Here is a 20,675-nt window from a genome sequence, read left to right as displayed (position 1 = left end):
AGGCAAAATACTTTGAACTGGACAAAGTAAATACATGTTACTTCGAGGCAGTGATCATAAAACAGGCCTGTTTCAAGCTCCTGATGGGAGTTGCCAAAGGCCCCTCCATGCTCAGGAGGCAAAGTAAAAATACCACTGAAGGGCTTTCCTTTTCGCTGCGACGGTTGGCAGTAGCTGGAAATGGCAACGTGTGTCCGGTGCTGGATTGTGGTGGTAGGGCTGCTGGGTGGTCTACGTGTCTGGGCGTGAGGGTGAAGAGGAAAGCTGGGGCTGCCTGGTGCCTGTTGCCCTGCAGTGGGGCTGGAGGAGGAGGTGATCTGCAGGAAAGGTCTTGGCCACCCTGCTGGGTGGGTGAGCCTGAGTCAGCAGCAGGGTGCTCCTGTGCTGGCAGGGGCTAACCCATGCTGGGCTGCACGAGCAAGAGCAAGGCCAGTGGGTTATTGCCTTCCATCATGCTCGTGAAGCCACATCGTGTTCAGAGAAGGGCAACAAGGCTGGTGAAAGGTCTAGAGAACAGGCCTTATGAGGAGCAGCTGAGGGGACTGGGACTGTTTAGCTTAGAGAAGAGGAGGCTGAGGGGAGACCTTATGGCTCTCTACAACTACCTGAAAGGAGGTTGTAGTGAGGTGAGTGTTGGTCTCTTCTCCCAAGTAGTTAGCGATAGGACAAGAGGAAATGGGCTCAAGCTGCGCCAGGGGAGGTTTAGGTTGGAAATTAGGAAAAATATCTTTATGGAAAGGGTGGTCAAGCATTGGAACAGGCTGCCCAGAGAGGTGGTGGAGTCCCCATCCCTGGAAGTGTTCAAAAAATGGGTAGATGTGGCACTTGGGGACATGGTTTAGTCTAGTCTACCCTTGATTGGTTTAGAGTGGACTTGGTAGTGTAGGTTAATGGTTGGACTGGATGATCTTAAAGGTCTTTTGCAACCTAAACGATTCTATGATTCTATCCAAAACAGTGTCGTGTTTTGCACCTCTCCTGACAGGGAGGCCGGCAGAGGGTCACTCAGCTCATTGGGGGCTGTCCCCGTGGTATGTGGGGAGAGGCTGAGTGAGGTTGTTTTGCTTGACCTGGAAAGGAGAAGGCTAAGGAGGGACCCTGGTGATGGTCTTCAGTGGAGCCTCACAGTGAAGGTGCAGCCAGGCTGTTCTTTTTCCCAGGATGAACATGGGGGTGAGGAGAAGAGCTCCCGTGATTGACTTGAGCCAGCGAGGCCTGTGCTGTGCTCGAGGGGACAGTCCCAGTTACCCATGTGACCTTCAGGAGGGACTGCTGGCATTGCCGCTGTCTTGCTTGTCACAGTTTCTCATCTAGGGCTGTCCCCTGACCTTGTGGTCAGGTGAGTGTGGTACCTTCTGGCAGTAGTGTAGGCTCGGATATTCCTAAACTAACTGTGAAACCACATCATCCTTCTTGTGTGTGCCTGCTCTGACATAGTAATACAGCTACTTGATATGCGAGTTGAGCCCAGCCAACTGTGCTTAACTTCAGCAGTGCAATCCTGGCCACTTACATAAACATCTTAAAAACTGAAACTAGGCACTGTAGGCCTCTTCTGTTGTTGAAGAGACACAAGCACGTCTAAGATGAGATTCATATGACTGTTTTAGATTGGGTCCTAGGTGGCTGAATTTAATCTTTCGGCAGAGAAGTTACAATTTATCCATTTCCCATTTTTTGAGGCGGGGGGGAAGCCTAAAGTGCCTATCTTAGATATAGGTGTTACCTTTTGGTCAGGTGAATCTTGCATATGATGGGAAAGATGTAAACTTTTAACCCGTGGAATGCAAACAGGCTTCAAAACTTCAGATTGGACCTCCAGGTGGTGAGAGGAGAAGGGGATGGGGAAGAGCACAACTTCAGCATTGGCTTCTGAAAAAGGTCTTGTATCTGCTGCATGCTGTCTGTTACTAATTATTGAAGTATTGTATCTTGGGGGAGTAATTAATACTAGAATCATTAGTTGTTCATCTGTATACTAAATGTATGGTCGTAGGCTTTTCAGGTTAAAAACTGAGATAACAGCAAATGTCTGTAGATCCTTAAAGGCAACCATAGTAATTTTAAACTGTAAAGTTCTGTGGAATTTGTTGTAGAAACTTATCCAAGAAGAAAAGTGCTCCAAACATACTCATGTTTCAAGGGGCTTTTCAGTGCTTTCCCCCACCCTACCTATTCTGTATAAACGGATCACATGTTTTAACTTGCTGATTAGAAGCCTAATGTAAAGGGTATTATAAACATAAATATATGTTATTGAGAAGTTCCCATTCTTTTACGACTAATACAGAAGCTTGAGGTGAAGTACATTCAACTGTCAGTGAGACAGCGTTTTTTTTAAACTAGAAAAGGGAGGACTTGAAAGGAACAAAAAGCTAAGATACCAAATTATTATTATGGATACTAAATTATTTTGGAGCTTAATGAGACTCCAGTTGCAGGATGAATTAGATTTGTGGTATCGTACTCAACCAATGAATTGCTATGTGAATTTTTGGCATTCACCTTGCTTATACCACCTGTTTGTGACTTCATAGTCATAAAGTCAGTCATGTCTTTTGAAAAATGCACCTTTCCTGCAAGTGTGGTTTCACATTGGCTTGACTCAGGGAGGTTCAGTGTAGTTCTGTGCCCTGTTTTGAGTTGGCACTGGTGGTGGATTATCTGTGTGGTGAGTCTGGTTAGGTAACCAGTCTGCCTGAAAACAACATTTTACCTGTCTGGATCAGCTGCTTATGTATCTGCAGAAACTTCACTGTTGTCATGAGAGACAGCAATTATTTGGGGAAGGGCAGGATGATCATAGTCGTTGGGACAGATCCTGATATTTGGGCATCACTGTGTGTGTGATGCAAGGCTTTTCCTGCCATGGTTGCCCTACATAAAGCGTACTGAACAGCCTGGCTGGAGTCCCAGGAACCAGCCAGGTATGGCACGCAGAGAGGAAAGGGTGCTGGTGCCCTGAATTTTGAAAGAAGAACTGCGGGGTGGTCTTCACCCATGCTGAGGTGAAGCTATATGATATTTAACTGTAAGGTCTGTAAGATGGGAACCAGTTTGACCCGCTTTGACTTATTCATTTAGTGAATCTACTATGGGAAAATGAAGCTGGGAAGTGAATGCCACTTTCCTGTAGGGAGCAGAAGCAGCCATCTAACTTGGCAAAGGGTGGTTCTTCTATTTTCAAAACTTGAAAAAAGCGAATGCTAAATTCCGTAGCTACAGGCACATTCTTCTTCTTGGGTAGGTAGTAATCAAAATATAACGATTCAAGCTGTCAAAGCTTTTTAAAGTTCATGTGAAGTTTAAGAGGACTGAAATTTATCTTATTTATGGGGAGGAGAGTGTTTTGCTGCTCTTCTAGAGGAAATTTTGAGACTAAGGAGCTCATCACATTTGTGTGAGCTTTTCATATACAAACTTTTAAATAGTGAAAGTTAGAAATAGCCACCCAATAAAATAATTTGATAAATGTTTAGGATTGGCAAGAATAGTATTTTGTCTTAGCTTAGACTCTTACCAACAACTTTATTTAAAAAAAAAAAAAAACCCAAAAAAACCAACAAAACCCAACCAAAAACCAAAACCAAACTTGTCAAAATTTGGTAGTGTAAACAATCAAGGAGTGTCTGTTTGTGGACTTTTTGCCAGGAAGGTATGTTGTCTTATGTTGGCCTGGAGCTTAGTGTTCGCCTCCACAAGATGGCAAAAAGCTATCAATCTGTCTGCTTAAAGCCTGTTCCTCTTTCAAACTGTTTCCACGGCGTCTGCTGTGTCAACAGCATTCAGTCCAGTCGTAATTGCCAACTCCAAAGCAGGCTGATCAATGGAAATGCTAAATAAAGCAGCAGAGCTCTTGCCTCAGAGGATGTGTAAAACCAGATTTGCCAGTAGATGCGTGCCTCTGCAAACACCAGCAGAAAGGTTAGCTGTTTGTTACCTTCCAGTCCAACACCGCGCCGTACCTTCCTGGCTCCTTTGCTAGTGGGTCATCTTGAACTCTGAGTTTCTCAACTTTCTGAAATCCAGGTGAAACTGCTTTTTAAGAAACGAACAACCAAAAGCATTTAGTTTTTCTGAAATTGAGAAACAGCAGAATCTGTAGGAATAAAAACTGTTGACTAGCTTGAACCGTAGCTATATAGTGTTTTTGGTTTGTTTAGTTTTTTGGGTGGGGGGTTTTTTTGACATGTGAAGCATCAGGCTTGTGGTACTTGGTAGTAGTGTCAGAGCTGATCCTGCCATTTTTGTCAGATACCAGACTTTGAGATATGACTGCTGGTTAGGGATCAGAAAAAAGCCACCAACCTACTGGCCATTGACATACATGTCTGTGAAAGCCTGAGGAAATTCTTGGCATGCTTTAAACTAACTGCATTAGGTTTGCAGGTGCAGCTCTTTTAGTACTTACTTACAAGGTGAGTATCTATTCCACAGCTGATAAGTAAAACGATGTCTGTACTCCCTCTGCTGGCTCTGCAAAAATAGCTTTCATGAGCTTAAATAGTTGAGTAGCACCTCTTATAAATATGCCTGTGTGAAATTCTGAGTTAAGAATGGTTCAATGAACAGAAGAGGGATTTTCCTGAAAAATGGGTCAACAAATAGTTACTGAAAGCTAATCAGGTGTCTCAGATGCTATCTCCTGCTATAAATGGTAAACACTGGTGTTGTATATACCTTTGTAATTGTAGTCTGGTCTGTTTTTGTGTATCAACGATTGGATGGGGCTATCCAAATTAAGATACCAAATACTTGTATATCTAGTCATACATCTGAGCCCTATTTTTATAGGCATTGTGTGCTCTATGTACATAAAGAGGTATGATATTGGGAAGCCTCCCATGGGGGAAGAGATCTTGTATCATTCCATAAATTACAGTGCTCTGTACATTTATTTGCTTATTCCAAGACTACTGTTTTCTTCCTATGTGAAGAGATATCGATATAAAAATTCTCAGACAGAATGGAAGAAGTTCAGTCCTTGAATGAGGTCTTGCTATAGATAAGTGTTATGTCCATAATCAAAACAAATGCTCTTGGAAGTCAACAGATGTCTTTACATGCCAATGCAGCTCATTCTGTTTTCTTGTTTTCTGATACTATTACTCTGTTATACTACTATTCTAGTTATTTCTGCTCTCTGGAATTTAGGGATGGTTTAACAGTTACAGAGGACTGAGAGAATAGCCTATGCTGCTATACTGGTCAGTAACTGGTCTGAAACTGGATAAGTGGAATAACAAGCCAAATTGCCCTTTTAGCATTTGGTATTTCAGGTTATCTCTGAACAAGAACCCCTGAGCCTTGTGATGTGGAGAGCCTGGCTTCTGGTTGCTAAGTCTGAGGATGTTTTCTGGCTTTTCATGGACTCAAGGTGCATTTCCTGGAAAGTACAGTCTTTTGTCCAGACATTCGTTTGTATAATTCATGACTGTCAAATATTTTGGAACAGTAAGACCACTGTGCAAACCCAATCTAAGAATTCAGTGCAGCCAAACACTCTGTGGTTCCTCCTGTTAGATTTCTCTTTAGGTATACCTGTGGCTGTCTGCAGATGTCTTTAGGCATTGCTGTACTGAGAAGGGACTTCTTGGCTGTATAGAAACAGGCAGTTGCCCAGGCGTTCACACAAAGGGTAGAACAAGTCTTCCTTTCACAGCGAGTGTGTTCCTCCAACCAAATATCCTACTCTTCCAGTTTTTCCCTTTGGGCATACTATTGTGGATTAAGGCCTTGAAGTGCAGCCCTATGACTTGGATATCCCCCACTTATGATCAGAATTTAGAGTTTTACTGCCATGCTCAATGATTTTTGTTTTAATGTCCAAAGTTGTATTTGAATAATGTTCACATTAGTTGACAAATAAACCAAACTTGTGGACCTGCATAATATAGCCATTAAATTTAGCTTAGCAATGCCCACCTGGAACCCTAATCTTGTCAAGCAAGAACAACTGAGGATTCTCAGTGCACAGGGAAATGCTTCCATTTTCTAGGAAAGCCTAGTGTATTTTAGAAACCTCCAAGTTAAGGAGTTGGAGATTCCTAATCTTAAAATAGCTTAAAATAATGAAGTAGCTTAAAATAGCTTGGTCTAGGCTTTCTTTGAGCAATTTTGCTGGGAGGCGATTGTTTAAATACTTGAAAATATTTGCTCAGTGAAAAATACTTTTTGACAGCTAATGGCTTATTTTAATAATAATTGCTCAACAACAAGGTAATATTTTAGTAAGTGCCTACTTTTTGAGTTTTAAGGAAGAAAGCTGTCTCAAAGTTTTTAGTCAATTATGTGCATAAAGCATCGTGCCTCAAACTAGACTGGTTTTCACAGGCAGCTGTGTAACTGCCTAAAACTGTTCCTTTACACTTGGTTTGATTCTGGGTTCTGACCATATACTGTTTGATCACACTGCCAAGTTCCTTTAGATAGATAACTGCTCTAAACTGTGTTCAAATACTAAAAAAAAAGATACTTCCCCCCCCCCGCCAAAAAAAAAACCAAACCCAAAACCTCAACTATTGCCTCAATTTCATGCTATTTTGGTTAGAGGGAAAGATTTCAGTAGGAATGGATACATGTGCAGAAGTCTAACTCTTGTAGCAGGAGTGTAGCACACCAAGAATCAACTTGCTATTAATAGTCTAGAGAAAGCTACTAGCTTCCAGTATTGAGTCTACAAGTGCAAAATGCAAAACTACACATAAATGTTCAGTGTAAATGCATGTTTGTTCTGAAGGTGAACTGGAAGCACTATTTATAAGCTGTGCTGCTATACCTCTGAATATTAAACATATGAAGGTTATTCAGGATTCTGCTGGCATAAATTTGTGTCTGTTTTAAAGCATCCTTTTCCTCCAGGAAAGGGGGGAAACAGAAAGCAATGTTGTAAAATATTGGAAGTAGAATCAAACTAAGTAGAATCTAACATAGATTAGAGACCATGGTAAAACTTGGCTTTCAACCTGCTTGACATGATGTACAGACTTGAATATGCTTATACATTAAATGAGCCAAAGTCATAACATAACTTTGAAATGAGGCGTATGGTTGTTTGTCAATGTGTAGGCCGCCTCAGTAAGAAGTTTCAGTTCTTCCTTACCAGTCTTTTCTAGCCTGCCTAGAGAGAACTTACAAAGTCTGAAACTTGTTACTGTGAAGGCTAGCAGACTTCATGCTTGCACTGTTTTTTTCTAAATCTTGTCTACCTCGGGTAGGTTTTTGGAAATGCTACTAAAGTGTTCCTTAACTATAAAGGTTTTCAGATGGCTTCTTCTGTACTTCCCTTGACAAACTAATTAAAATAACTTACTCTTAACAGGACTGAAATAATAAGCAGGTTTTTGGAGAACAGTCCTAGCACAGCTGCTTCCTAGCAGTCTACTTTCCCTTCTCCATTAGAAAAGGAGACAGACTGCTATGTGTTATTCAAGCTAAAGCATCTGTTGAAGGTCCTGAGAAACCAGGTGATGGTATCCTGGGAGGAAGACAAGGATACGGGAGGCTGCTTAGGAAACTTAGTGGAGCCCTGGGAGGGAGAGTGGGGAGACTTCTGTGCATCTTCCGAAATTACCTCTGAGTCCCTAACTGTGGGAGTTTTGGTAATTCATGTTATCTTTTGTTTCTCAGTACTGCGTCACTCATGTTTCATGATACTCTGATACTCTTCTCTGTCGCTTCCCTCTGATGGGGAAGTAGTAATTTCCCTGAGTCTTGCTAACCTCAGGCTAGAGGAAGCACTTGGCTTCTCTACTCTGCTTTACATGTTTGCTGCAGTAAAGGAAACTTGTGAGCTGCAGAGGTTAGATTAAAAATGTAATTAGCTTCTGACTTATCAGGCCTGGTCTGCGAGCCCCTACTTGGCTGTATGGGGAAAGAAACTCACGCTGAGCTGAGGTGCGCTATGTGTAATTGCAATGGCCCTTTGAAGAAGTTTGTTGGAAACCATGAGCTGGACATACAAATCTTGGCTCTTAAAAGAGTTTGTGCCTTCAGCAGTGGCCAGTTGGAATTAGTCTAGCATGCACAAATTCAACAGTTTAGCAGGTTGCTTGAAGTTTGTCACTTGAGCGGAGGAGCTGATACTGCCCTTCTCAATTCCCTTTCTTCAGAGATACTGTATGCTATTGCTAAAAACAACCTGATTGCAGAAGTTGCAGAACATTACTGTGCACCACTGTAAAATAAACAAACACTTGTGGGAAGTAGCTTTATGTAGAAGGAACAAAATAGGTCTGACTTAGCTGAGTCAGAATAATGATCTGTAGTCTTCATGGATGGGTAGACTCTTGGCCCTGAGGGTCAGCTGCAGCTGAACTAATGTCAGTAGGCTCCCAATTCAGATGCCATCTTTTGGAAGGAGCAATATTAGCCTTATTGAACTAGCCACTAGGAATTACTGCTGAGAATTCAGAGCTGCCTTAGCAGGAGACTGACATCTTGCTATGTATACCTATGGTAGTTATGCTCTAGGCACCTGCGTGCCTGCTGGTTTACCACGTTATTTCTGATAGCCTTGTACTTTGATTGGGCCGAGGAGTGTGGGAAACAAATATGCAATCCTCAGCACTGAATAGGTCCAGCTGGTTGCTATGAAGTTTTTCAAGGCATGGCCTTTCGCTGCCTAGAGGAATAAGCATTGTGCCAGAGCTAAACAAACATCTAGTTCACCTCCTAATTTGAATGCTTGCTGTTTAGACTGGAAGCACAACCATCTACAAATTGCGTTAGGATCTACTGATACTAGTGAAGAGTTAAGACCTTTGGTTTACGGGAAACTGGGTGAGGAATTTCCTTTACTGGGTGGAATAGGACTTTTAAATATTATCATGGAGCATGGCTTCTTTTGCATTCTTTTCCCCAGTCACTTTTTTTCTAATGAATTAATCATGCAACTGCTGTCTTTGTACCCTCAGAAACCGAGAGTTATGCACAGTACAGATCCTAACACCTGAAGACTTTAGAAATCAAGGAGCAATTGTTAATTGTGCATAGCCAGTTTGTACAGCAATTATTAAATAGCCCAGCAAAATTAAGTTTACTAAATCTGTTTGATGGTCTGGTAAATTTGCTATTCAATTCAAACAGTGTCTGGCCTTGGCAGTAAAGTGATGTATCATGTGATTTGTTTAGTAGCATGTCACTTCACCTGAAATAACAGAGGGAAGATGAACCTTTCCTTGAATGGAGATTAATGTTATCTTAAAGGTGGCAGCAACATAGTTCCATGATGAAGGTGCTCCCAGCATTAGCTGAATGTGTATCACTTAAGTTGGCATATCACATTGTCTTTATGACTTCTACAAATAAATCAGCTATTCTGCCATCTTATGGAAAAACTTCTGGGGCATCTGCTGTGGTAACTTGTTCAGCCAGTAGAAACCTTGGTATTTAAATGTTTTGGCTTTATTTTGTGGCTGGGGTGGTGGAAGTGCTTTTTGGATGACTGCTTTCTGCACCAGGCTGCTGCAAGTAGCCCACTCTTAGACTATACGGGAGATAAATGCATGGCTACGATCACAGGAGGGTGGAGGCTTGGGAACGTGTGTGGTGCTTTCTGTCGCCTCGGATCCGGAGGGGCAGATCATATTGCTGTCAAAAAATTGTCTGTTCTTAAAGATCATGCAAGTGCAGGGAGAAGGCAAGAGCAGTGAAAAAAGCATTAGTAAAGGAAGGTGCTAAAACTGGTCGGAGTGCTGTGTGTCCCATGAGAGACCGACTTAGAGCAGGACCCAAAACGAAGTGCTGTGTCTGGGTGACTGAGGTGCTGTGAAAGAAGAGTAAAAAGGCACACAGGAAGTTGCCATTCTGAGCCCTGGGTTGCCTGTGTGACTTGTGACAGCAGGCTTTCACATAGTCTTATTACTTCATTAGCGCAGCTGCCAATTAATGTAGATGGCTTTTCCTAATGCAAAAGGGTAAGGGTGGCAGGTATAAGTTGTGGTGATTTTAGCATCGAATAATGAGAATTGCTTCAGGACCTCTGTGGGTGGAAGTCTTGCATAGCTGTAGCACAGCCATACCTTTGGTCACCTGAGAATGTGACAGACTTGCTGCTTGCATTGTTAGACCTTATGAAGTGGTACGACCGGAATCTCAGCTTTGTGCTTACACACTCCCTGTCTATGTTAAAGAAACAAACTGCCAAGAGAAGAATTTATTACCTTATATTGAATGGTGGACTGGGATTATCATGTAACTCGTACTGATTACGCAGTGTTTAATTCAACATCATTCTGTGGGCAAGTACCAATAGCTATATTGCAGTAATGTTTAAATGTATGAAAAAAACCCAAAACAATCCAAACCAGCACCAACCCTGCACAAATGAGGAAGTTCTTTAAAAGGAGTAGCTAAAAGAGCAGGACAGTGCGGGCACATTGAGCCTTTAAGTGGGTGTCAGGCTTGAGAAAGATCAAAATGTATAATCATGAGGAAGGACCAGTTTTTGAAACTGGAGATGTGGCCGAAGGATAAAGCCTCACTAAATGGTAAAACATATCAGATGATACTATGAGGCTCAGTTTACTGAAGATACTTCTTACATTGTACTGGAAAGAGGAAGCCCACTATAATGGATTAGCTAGCTAAGCTCTCAAAATTTGTCAAAAAGAGCTAAAGGGATGCTCAGTATAGTCATAATGAAGAAGTTTGCAAGAGATTCCACACCTACGTTTCTTGCAAAGCCATACAGTGGATTTTCAAATTCAAGTATCAAGGTTAAAAAAACCTCCCCCCACACGCACACACAAAAAGCCAACAAAAAACCCTGAGCCCCCTCTTCCCCCCACCAGCAGGAACAGCAAATATGTGCAGTAATTTCAGTAATTCTGAAAGAGCTACTCAAGTGTAGACTAGTTATGATATTTGAATTAGAAAAACTTTGGCTCCTTAAGAATGGATGGCAAACATAATTGAAGTTTTTGAAAGGGGTTGTCTCAGAATGACTCTTTAGCCAGTTTACTTGGTGTATTGTCTGGCATGCAGGGATTAATATAGCATGCAAGGGAAGCTAGCATAGCTTTCAAGTTACGTGTTTTTCAAGAAGTAAGGCCCTTTTTTAAGGGTTTGAGAATAAGGATAAACTGTGTTCTTGTATTTCCAAAAGGCTTTTGAAAAATTTGTAGATGAAGGCTCTTAAGCTGGCATGTTATGGGATGAGAGGGAAGCTGCTTAAACTTTGGCCACAAGAGCAAAACAGATATCCACTTAGCATTATAGTGTGTGTTCACAGAGATGGGTGACCAGAGCTGGGGGGTTTATTGTTGTGGGTTTTTTTTAATGTTCCAAACCGTTGCTTGGCAGGGATGATTTGGAGGATCATACATGGATGATTTACCACCTAAATATTACTATTTATATAGAATGTGTTTACAGTGCAATGAGCATATAGAATATTTCATAGTTCTGTTTCTACATAGCAGTAAGCTAGACCAAGGTAGCAAAAAATCCCCTTAAAACTTGCCCTAGTAAGCTAATTTTACAGCCCTAGTAGAAAGGAGTCAGTCATATGCAGAGTGACTTTATGGAAAAGTTAGGCTTCATCTCATGAGGCATAAATATTTCCTAGTAGTTTTAAGACTAATTTTAAATTTATCTTGAGATTTCCTGAATACAAAAAGAATCAGGTAGGGATGGACTTTTGCCCTTTGCCTGAAGGCTCCTAGCTCTCATGAGCTTTTGGCACCTCTGATGCCAGGAAGAATGGTTACAGTCAAAAGCACACCGCTCTGCTTAAATGGATATTGATATGAAAGAGTACATTCTTGAAGAAAAAAGGGGGAGTGTTCAAATCGGGATGAGACGGTAAATGTCTGGTTCTAGCTGAAGTGTTACATGCATTTGAACTTGAACGTGTTTTAATTTAAATGGGTGCAGCATGTTCTGAAACAAGGTTTCTGATGTTAAGAACTCCTGAAATGGACTTGGAGTATTTCCGCTAGTGCTACTTACTGTCTAATGACATGGGAAGGGAAGAAAACCGTTGTTCAAACCAACTAAAGCAATTACAGTGGTATGCGTATATAGTTTTGTGGGAATTGAAAGATAGAGGTAAAAATAGAGGTAACATCTGAAATGTCTGTTTAGCTCAAACGGATCGGAAGCAGGGTTAAGTTAGCAAAAGCAGCAAAAGTGAGAGGCTTTGCGAAAAAAGGTAAAGATTTCTCAAGACAAGTAATATACCTGTGGGAATAACTGTTATGAGGAAGTCAGCTGCTGCTTTGCTCCGTCATAATTGTTGTCAGAACTGACCAGCTGGATGCATTGCTTACAGGCATGCACTAAGCTTTAAATGCAACAAGTGACTAAAATCCAGGAGTCCAATTCCAGCTCTGTTGGATGAAATTTGGTACTATCTCACTTTCCCTTTACTTGAAACCTGGCTGCATATAACAATGTCGTATGCCTCATTTAACACATGCCTGACTGGTTTTGTGACTGGGAATGCAAGCAAACTCTGTTGTAGTCTAATAATACATAATTTTAACAAGTAGGATGTCATGCTACCATCTCTTTTTGAAAAAGTTCAGCTTTTTGTATTGTAACTTTTGCCAGTACTATTTTGATAAATATTGATGAGAAAAGTGTAGTAAGTTGTTCCTGAACTTATTAATGAGAATATTTGTCAGTGGATGACTTTACTGCACCCCCCCAAAAAAATCTACTTTTAGGGTTATATATTAAGTTATTAATATGACAGACCTGTTAATAGAACTTACTTTACAGCAGAATTATCCTGAATGAGCAGGATAAAAGCCTGAACTGTGCAGGATTAAGAGACTTTAAATCCTCAGTCATCTATTTAGGACCCAATGGATCTGAAGTGAAGGAAAAGACTGATGGGCATTAGGCAAACTCTTTTTTTTTTTTTTTCCTTGCATTTTAAACACCAGTAGGTGGAACCTTGTGATATCCGAGGTTTGCCTTCAGCCATCAGCTGCCTTAGTCCAAATTATGGCAGCTCCACTCATCTCAAGTTATCTGAGGAAGCTGATGCACACAATAAATGCATCTTAGGTACCTGAACATGCTAGAAATAATGCCAAATGGGACAGAGTCATATCTAGAGGTTAAAACTTTTTTCTCTGGGATTATAGTCTTAGTTTGGAATTACCTGGTATTATAAACAGTCCTGTCAAATTTAGCCTTTTTATTTTACGATGTCATTGCAGAGGGAAAAGTAGATGAGCCTAGTAAAAGGAAGTACTGAAAGGAAACTTGAGGGCCTGTGGGTGGAGAAGGGAGAAGCTTTCTGAGTGCTGGTCAGACCTGTGGACTGTAGGAGACCCTTCAGGACAGTATTCTGTTAATGGATATCTGGAATGAGTAACTCCCACTTCTGGAAAAGTGTTTTAAGTAGTTAAAAACTCAACTCTTCTGCATGGGTTTGTGTCTTGAAGTGTTTGGCTTCTTGTGGACAGCTCAGCATTGTAATATGAAACAGGAGGGCATGAAGGCCTAATATTTTAAATATGTGGGACACCTGACGCTTTCTGTAATGATGATCGCATTGGTTTTACTCTCTTGGGCTTTCCAGTATGTCTCAAAGTCTGATGTTCCTTGAAAGTGTTCATAGTTATTTTTCTGAAGCGCTACTTGTTGGATCAGTCTCTTGTATCTATTTAGTTCTCTCATCCTCAGGTTAAAATATCTTAAATTTGGAAAGCTAATGATTAGTTTAAGCTTTTGATAAATAGTTTTTCTACTCGGACTATTCTATACAGCACCTCCTAATCCTGTTTCTTAATCTAGCTGTCATTTCAGTCAGAGTTGACTTGCTTTGTGAGCGTGGAAAGGCCACGGCTTGGGAAAGGCGGAGGAGTACGGGCCTGCGTGGCTGGTTCATGGTATAAGACAATGTCTGATCGTTTGCCGGGCTCCTTGCAGAGGCTGTGGAGTGAGCTGCTTTGTAAGAGGTCATGTTCTTCATGCTGTGCATAACCAGTAATTCAAAGGAAAGCTTCTCAGCTGCTTGATATATATCCAAATTTGTTGTTATTAATTGCCTAATAACTCACCTTCAAGACTGTTACAATTCTCCCTTGCTGCTACTAAAATAGGAAGGAAATGGTGTGGGAATCCTTGGCGTGAACATTGTTAACTTGTACTACTGAATTGACCTCAGACTACTGAAGTCCTAACTTGTTAGCCATCACTTCAATAAGAAATTATTTGGGGTCTTAAAGAAATTACCATTGGATGAAGCTGCTACTACAAAAGTGGCAATCATGGTAGGCACCAGCAATCCTTTAGATTCAGTGTGGTGAATACCAGCATTTACATCCACTGCAGAGTCTAGGAACAGCAGCCAGTTTTTATTTCAGTTAGGCGAGTACGTCTGCCTCCCAAGAGATTAAGCTTCAGAATGAAGTTGAAGTTCTCTTTGAAAACTCAGCAAAACTCATGACCTTTGAATTTACTATTTATAACACAGGAGTTGTAATAAGGGAAACTTGTAATTACAATGCTGTTGGGTACATTTAAGGCTGAAGGTGCAGTATTAAAAACCTTCTGTTGTGGAGCGTCTTCCACGATTGTGCCCTCTCCCTCTTTCTTAGCTGTTCAACCTACTTGTAATTGTCTGTTGGTAAGCCAGGCTTGCACTGAAACAACAGCATGCCACTGAAATGATTTAGCTCCTGGTTGTTCAGTTAGGCACATTTAAATATACAGTATAGGGATCTATAAATGTATACTGTTCTGTATGAACTTTCTGTTTTATTAGCATTCATTCTTATTTCTTGTGAAAGAGCTGGTGGGTTTCTGTAGCCTTTCAAGTAGGTATGAGGGTCTGTCTCTTAAAGTAAGAAAAGTGACCCTCCAGAGCAGAATGCTGTGGACTTTTTCAGTGTGATTTCTAGATCAGTTTCTCAGTTACAGTTACGTTCCATTATAATACTACAGACAACTTTTTTTTTTTCCCCCTAAGGAAAAATGTCACATGATGGCTTGAGGCTGTGGAATATAGCCAGCGCTGTGAGTTTCAAACTAAAGTATGCAAAGGCATATTATATTTTTTCAGTATCTTAAAAGCTGGGGTTTTTTTGAAACAGATTAAAACGGCATGACAACTGAAACGGGTGGGGACAGTTTTTATCGCTGCAACCTCTTGGTTTGTAGATCTGCCCAGTCTTCATTGAACTAATTAGATTAAACAAAAGCTTTCCTGAGATAATCACTTTGCAAGCCTTTTCCTATATTACAGCAACCAGCTTTAGTATGTTGTTGAAGGTCAAATGCTAGTACCAGCTAATGCTTAATATCTGAATGTATAGGGTTCAAGCAGATGTATAAATTAAATTGAATGACACAGGATGTATAATTGCTGGAGCTCTGACTCTTGAGGTGTGAGTTTGCTTAAGTGTTTTAAGATTTAATTTTCTTAATATTAAAATGCATTTCCTGTAGTTTGGTGAAGCAAGTATGAAATGCAAATTCAATAACAGGAAAAGCTTGGATAGGGGTCCAAGGTATGCTAGGTCCTGTGCATCTGGGCAATAGTAATTATGCCACACTTAAGTACTGCTGTTCACATTTGATTGTCAGTGCATGGCCACTGCAAATTATCACTTCGAGATATCCTTAAATTTAATTAATGTAGAACACATATTATAGCTTTCTTCCAAATAGGGGGAATTACTAAATACTAAATTACTAATTACTAAATACTTTCACCTAAGAAGGACTATTTCTCCAGTCCTTTTCGAAGCATGCTTAATGTTCAGGGCTGCCTCAATAGTAGCTGCTTTTTGGGCTGGGGTGGGGTGGGGTGGGGATTAACATGGGTTTGTATTTTAAGTGTTGTTACAAGAACACTTCAAGAAACATGTTACAGCTTCTTCTAGCTTGGTCAACACAGTATGTTCTGGTGGCACTAAATAGAGTTGTAATCTATAGTCTCTTCAAGCTTTGGTAACCATTTCAACATGTAGACTGTTTAGAGCTTGTCCTTTTTCCAGTCCAACTACAGAGGCTTGTGAGGGTGTCAAACTTTTGCTACTGGTGAAATTATCTAACTTTTGTTTCATGGGTTATGGTTTTGAATTATTGTTATTGTCTTTGGTGACAAAGCATGCTCACTTAGCAATAAATACCAATTTGCTTTGGGTAAGGAATTTAAGATACAGTACGCCTCACAGGCAGCCACGATGACGTGATATGTCAGTGACGCTATTACAGTCATAGAACAGCAGCGTCTTTTCAGAGAGATTTGCACAAGTATCTGAATCCTGCCTATGAGAGTTTGTGCTGCTGCTGTAAGGTGCCTCTGCAGTACAGGACTTTTAGTCACTTGAGTGTGACAGACAATAGCTTTAAAGTTGCTCCTAGTCTCAGTGATACGTAAATAAAGCATTATCCAAAAGTTGATGTGCCTAATGAAAGACAGACTTCTCTTAATCACCTTGGGTGCAGCTTGTTTAAGCTGGACGCTAACATAACTTCAACTGAATTAAACTTTAAATAAGCTGGAGCTTCAGTAATGTGTATAAGTGACTTTTAGTTATGATAACTGTTTCTTGAATTTCACATTTGAGATATTAGCAGATTGGAAGTTTGAGGTGAGTTGCTTTTAACTATTAAAGCTTTAGAGCTCATGCTACTCAAATGGCTGCTGCAAGAATTGAGTTGAGAACTGGCACACTGGTCAAAACAAAATATTCTGCTAGTTGAAGAGCTAAATATTATAAGACAATCTATGTAGCTTAAAAATATGCTTTCTTTTATGATAGTTGAATTTCACTGTTGATAGTTGCATTATGCATTGCCACTGTTACAAAAGTGGACTGTTGGAACTTGCTGTAACAGGAAGCGATTCAGTGTTGCAAGGTTTGACATCAAACTGTATTAAGGATATTTCTTAAAGAAATTTGTAGTAAGATTTTTCTGTAGGAATCAGCAAAGAAACTGTGTTGAGTCCATTCTGTACTCGTGTGCTGACAGGCTGTTGTACTGTCCATTGAAATGCCTGGTGAAAATGGGCTACTGGAGCAGATTCTTTCTGGTCTGATTTAATGTAACAATTGCTAATGTTTAACCAAGTTTTTATGATTTGGAGCAAAACTGCTCTTGCTCAGTATTCAGCATTTGAAGAATCTTCACAATGTTCCTCTCAATTTTCCAGAGCTATTTCCTAACATGGATGTGCTAAATAGTCTTTAACACTCTGCAGAACCTCACTGCTTTTGTAGTGTAAATGTAAGCTTATTGAACTTGTCTGTGAACCCTAAGGGTCCGTTGGTATATAAGGACACTACTGAGGTACTTCAGAACATCTGCGAACCCCTTTCAGTATAAACTGTTAGTAATAGCTAATCACTGGACTATTATGTCTTAACAAAAATTAATCTAGATGCATAGAGATGATAAGAACCAGAGTGCAAAGCACAGTATGAGCTATGATTAAGCAATGTTATTGCTCTTAAGATTATTTGCACGTGAAAGCAAGTCTTGCCCTGGCCCAGTATTCAGTCTGAAAGCTTTTCAATGGCAAGTGAGCAGTGACTAGAGCTGTAGCTTTTCCTAACCTTGTGTCTGTACTTGGATTTGGGTGTATTTGGGCCTCAAAGTGCAGGGCTCCTGCTAGAGGCTTGAACAGAGCTATTCTTAATTAAAATTGAATCAAGTTTGATGTAATTAGTTCTGGAGCATTCTGCTTGGTCTATTTTTGCCTAATTAGCAGCTGCAACATCTTCTCCATAGCTATACAAACTTACTTGCCTGATCTGCTTCTTGTTATACTGTCATAGCTTGTGATCAGATGCCAGTTGATAAGTCCTCCTAGGCTACTAGCTGGCCAAGAGCATCCAGTTTTTGGGCATTAGATAAAGATGCAGTGTGGCTTTAAAGAGCACTCTTTTATATGTGATTTGCCTGAAATTCTTCACTTACAGGATACTCTAGCAGAACCTGTCATAGTAAGCTGAAGAATGTGTGTTAGTCAAAACTGCATCCTAGCATGCAGGTTAACACCATCGTCATGGAGCCTTCAACTGTTGTAATACTTTTTTACAAGTAATAGAGAAAACAATGAAGATTTAAAATGAATTTTTAAATTAGGTACCTTATTGATGTTATAGGATGTTGAAGTTTTTTGCATACGAATATTGATTGCTTTATGCTTTTGTTGCTCTCCAGAAAACAGCCATAGCCAGTGCTTTTCTCAGAATCTCCTAGTGATGTAAGTAGTTTTGCTGGAGATGGGACTGTCAGTTGTGGTCGAGTGACATCACTTCAGGGTCTTTCAGCATCGGTGGTTGTCTTCAGTGCGAATGCAGTACTGTGGCATGGTGCTTAAAATGGTAGATTGACTATAGCTGAAGCTGACTGTTTCCAAAGCAGAGAACTGAGACTTTTCTGGAACCAAGACCTTACATTTCTGGTAATTAGGTGCCTGGACCTCAACACAAGACAGCCGAACAGTCCTCTAACGTGGCAGGGCAATAGCCAGAAATCTTTTCTTTGCTATTTGACTCTTTGCCTTCGTAAAGCAATGCAGTCAGTGGTAACTGTTTGCCTTTGCTAGGCATATGACACCTGAGGCTCTTGTTGACCTGGAAGTGTCCAAGTTATTGTTCATCTGAGCCTGGCAGCCATAGTGTTTCATGGGGGAATATATTGTTACTTGTGCTCACCGTGCCCCATTATGTCGATAAAGCTGACTTGCATGATCAGACTTCTGTCTTCTGCACACAGCAAATCTTTATATAGACATGAAGTGTTTGTGCGTTCACTGTACTGTTGTGCAGATACATGGGTACATCCAAGATGTGTCAGCTGAGTGGGAATTAAACATAGAGTGCCTGTGCAGGTTAAGAATGCTGTGGGTAGATGTTAATTTCTCAGCTACAGTGCTCTGATATCAGACGGAAGAGCTGCTCTTAGCCTCCCTATGCGGAAGGTGGTATTGTGCAATTTTCCCCTCCATTCAAATAATTAAATGCAGATCCTGTGGGAGGCTTGAGTTGTGATGAAATGGGCTGGAAGGGGGCTAAAACTGTTTGGACATGAAAATGCATTAAGACCTAGGTCTGCCTGAAGATATACTCCCACTTACGCTACAAAAGTACTTCACGCGTGGGCTAACTTAGCGTTGAAACTGTTTTCCTTGAGGTTTGCACGAATGAATTCATGGGAACACACAAAAGCTTGCTCATCCCAAACTCTGAGGTAAAAGCTTCGGTGAAAAGTCAGGATTTTTAACTAGAGCATGTTCTTACCCCATGTGACATCAGTGGTGGATGCTCCAAACTCCCATTTCCCTGGAAACAGATTTACTTCCAGGTGTTTTTAAAGGTTTCCTCTTGATGATGATCCATATGGATATACCAAGCAAAATGCAAGACTTAAAGGCAACAGCTGTTCTAAGAAGTTAGTGATTTAAGAAAGTATAACAATGCAAGGTTATTTTGGGATGGAAAACATCCATTTTATGCCTCATCACTCTTGCCAGCTGAATGCTAACTAAAAATATTATACGAAATATGAAGAAAATGTCCTTAAGCAGAAACTTGTTCTGTAACTTCAATGTGAAGAGTAGGGTTGTCTTACAGTATATTTCAGTATAGCTGTTATGTGACTGAATGTATATTTATTCTTTCCCTAGATTGTACATGCCATTTGGCTTGGGGAACAGAACGCGCCATGGGACAACTTCAAAGATATCTCTCCAGACGGGGTCTCTTACTTGGGTGATGTGTCTGCTCTCCTTGACTGTCTTCATACCCAGAGGATTTGTTTTCCTTTTGGAAATATTTTAAGTTGAAATCTTGTTCCTTACTGGAAACTGTCTACGCTAAAGACTGCAAGCATCATGGGTGATATGGCAAACAACTCGGTTGCATATAGTGGCGTCAAAAATGCTGTAAAAGAAGCTAATCATGGAGATTTTGGAGTTACTCTTGCAGAGCTCCGTTCTCTTATGGAACTTCGAGCTACAGATGCACTGCATAAAATACAGGAATGCTATGGAGATGTACATGGCATCTGTACAAAATTGAAAACTTCCCCAAATGAAGGTAAGTCAGTTTTAACACTATTGAGGAAACTCCATTTAGCAAAAACTTTAGTCAAGCAAACTACTTCTTTTTTAATATAACAAAGTTTATGAAAGTACTTCAGTTACTGTAATAAAGTATTGCTTCTTACTTTTAGAGAGGTATTCAATGGTAATAAGTAAGCAAGAGTTTTTTCAATTGATCTAACTGCATGTGAGGTGTTGGATTAGTGGTGAATTGCACTTTGGAATAAAGTTCATTGACGTAGGCATCCACATATGAAATAGCAATGCAACATAGCAATGTTTAACTTCTGGTGAAAGTATAAGTTTTGTGGATAGCTCATATGACCTATAGTTCACAATTCAGATCATGCTGTCATAGAACACAAGGTTTTAATAGTCTAATGGAAGGCTTATTAACGCTTCTGTGTTGCTGGCTAGTTGTTGTATTCCCTAATGCAACAATTTTTAAAACTGGTGACATCTGTTTTCTATTTGTACTACACTGAATTCTTAATACCAGGATCTAGTTTTTAAATCTATAGTGTTTCTGTAGATTTAATTTGACTTATCTTATAAAAAAAAAAAAAAGCTATCAATACAGCTTTAGGCACTAAGAGGTAGTGTCACTATATTAGTAGAAGGTTTGCAAAGTGATCACACAATCTTATTCTCTAGA

The 20,675-nt window shown here is 40.4% G+C and overlaps 1 protein-coding gene across 16 annotated transcripts in view; it reads left to right on the top strand.

The window, feature by feature from the left end:
* The first annotated feature begins 19,711 nt into the window (after positions 1-19,711).
* Positions 19,712-20,675, top strand: part of ATP2B1 (ATPase plasma membrane Ca2+ transporting 1) — a 34,536-nt gene continuing 33,572 nt past the window's right edge. For all 16 annotated transcript variants that reach the window (XM_075727215.1, XM_075727177.1, XM_075727223.1 and 13 more), the window contains exon 1: positions 19,712-20,015. In XM_075727215.1, coding sequence (XP_075583330.1) covers positions 19,811-20,015 — 205 coding nt within the window. In that variant the 5' untranslated portion in view covers positions 19,712-19,810. The remainder of the gene's footprint in view (positions 20,016-20,675) is intronic.

The sequence above is a fragment of the Pelecanus crispus genome, chromosome 1 (assembly GCF_030463565.1).
Source record: "Pelecanus crispus isolate bPelCri1 chromosome 1, bPelCri1.pri, whole genome shotgun sequence".
In the NCBI taxonomy this organism is placed as follows: domain Eukaryota; kingdom Metazoa; phylum Chordata; class Aves; order Pelecaniformes; family Pelecanidae; genus Pelecanus; species Pelecanus crispus.
Note: the sequence above shows the minus strand (reverse complement) of the source record. Positions and strands in the feature narration are given on the sequence as shown.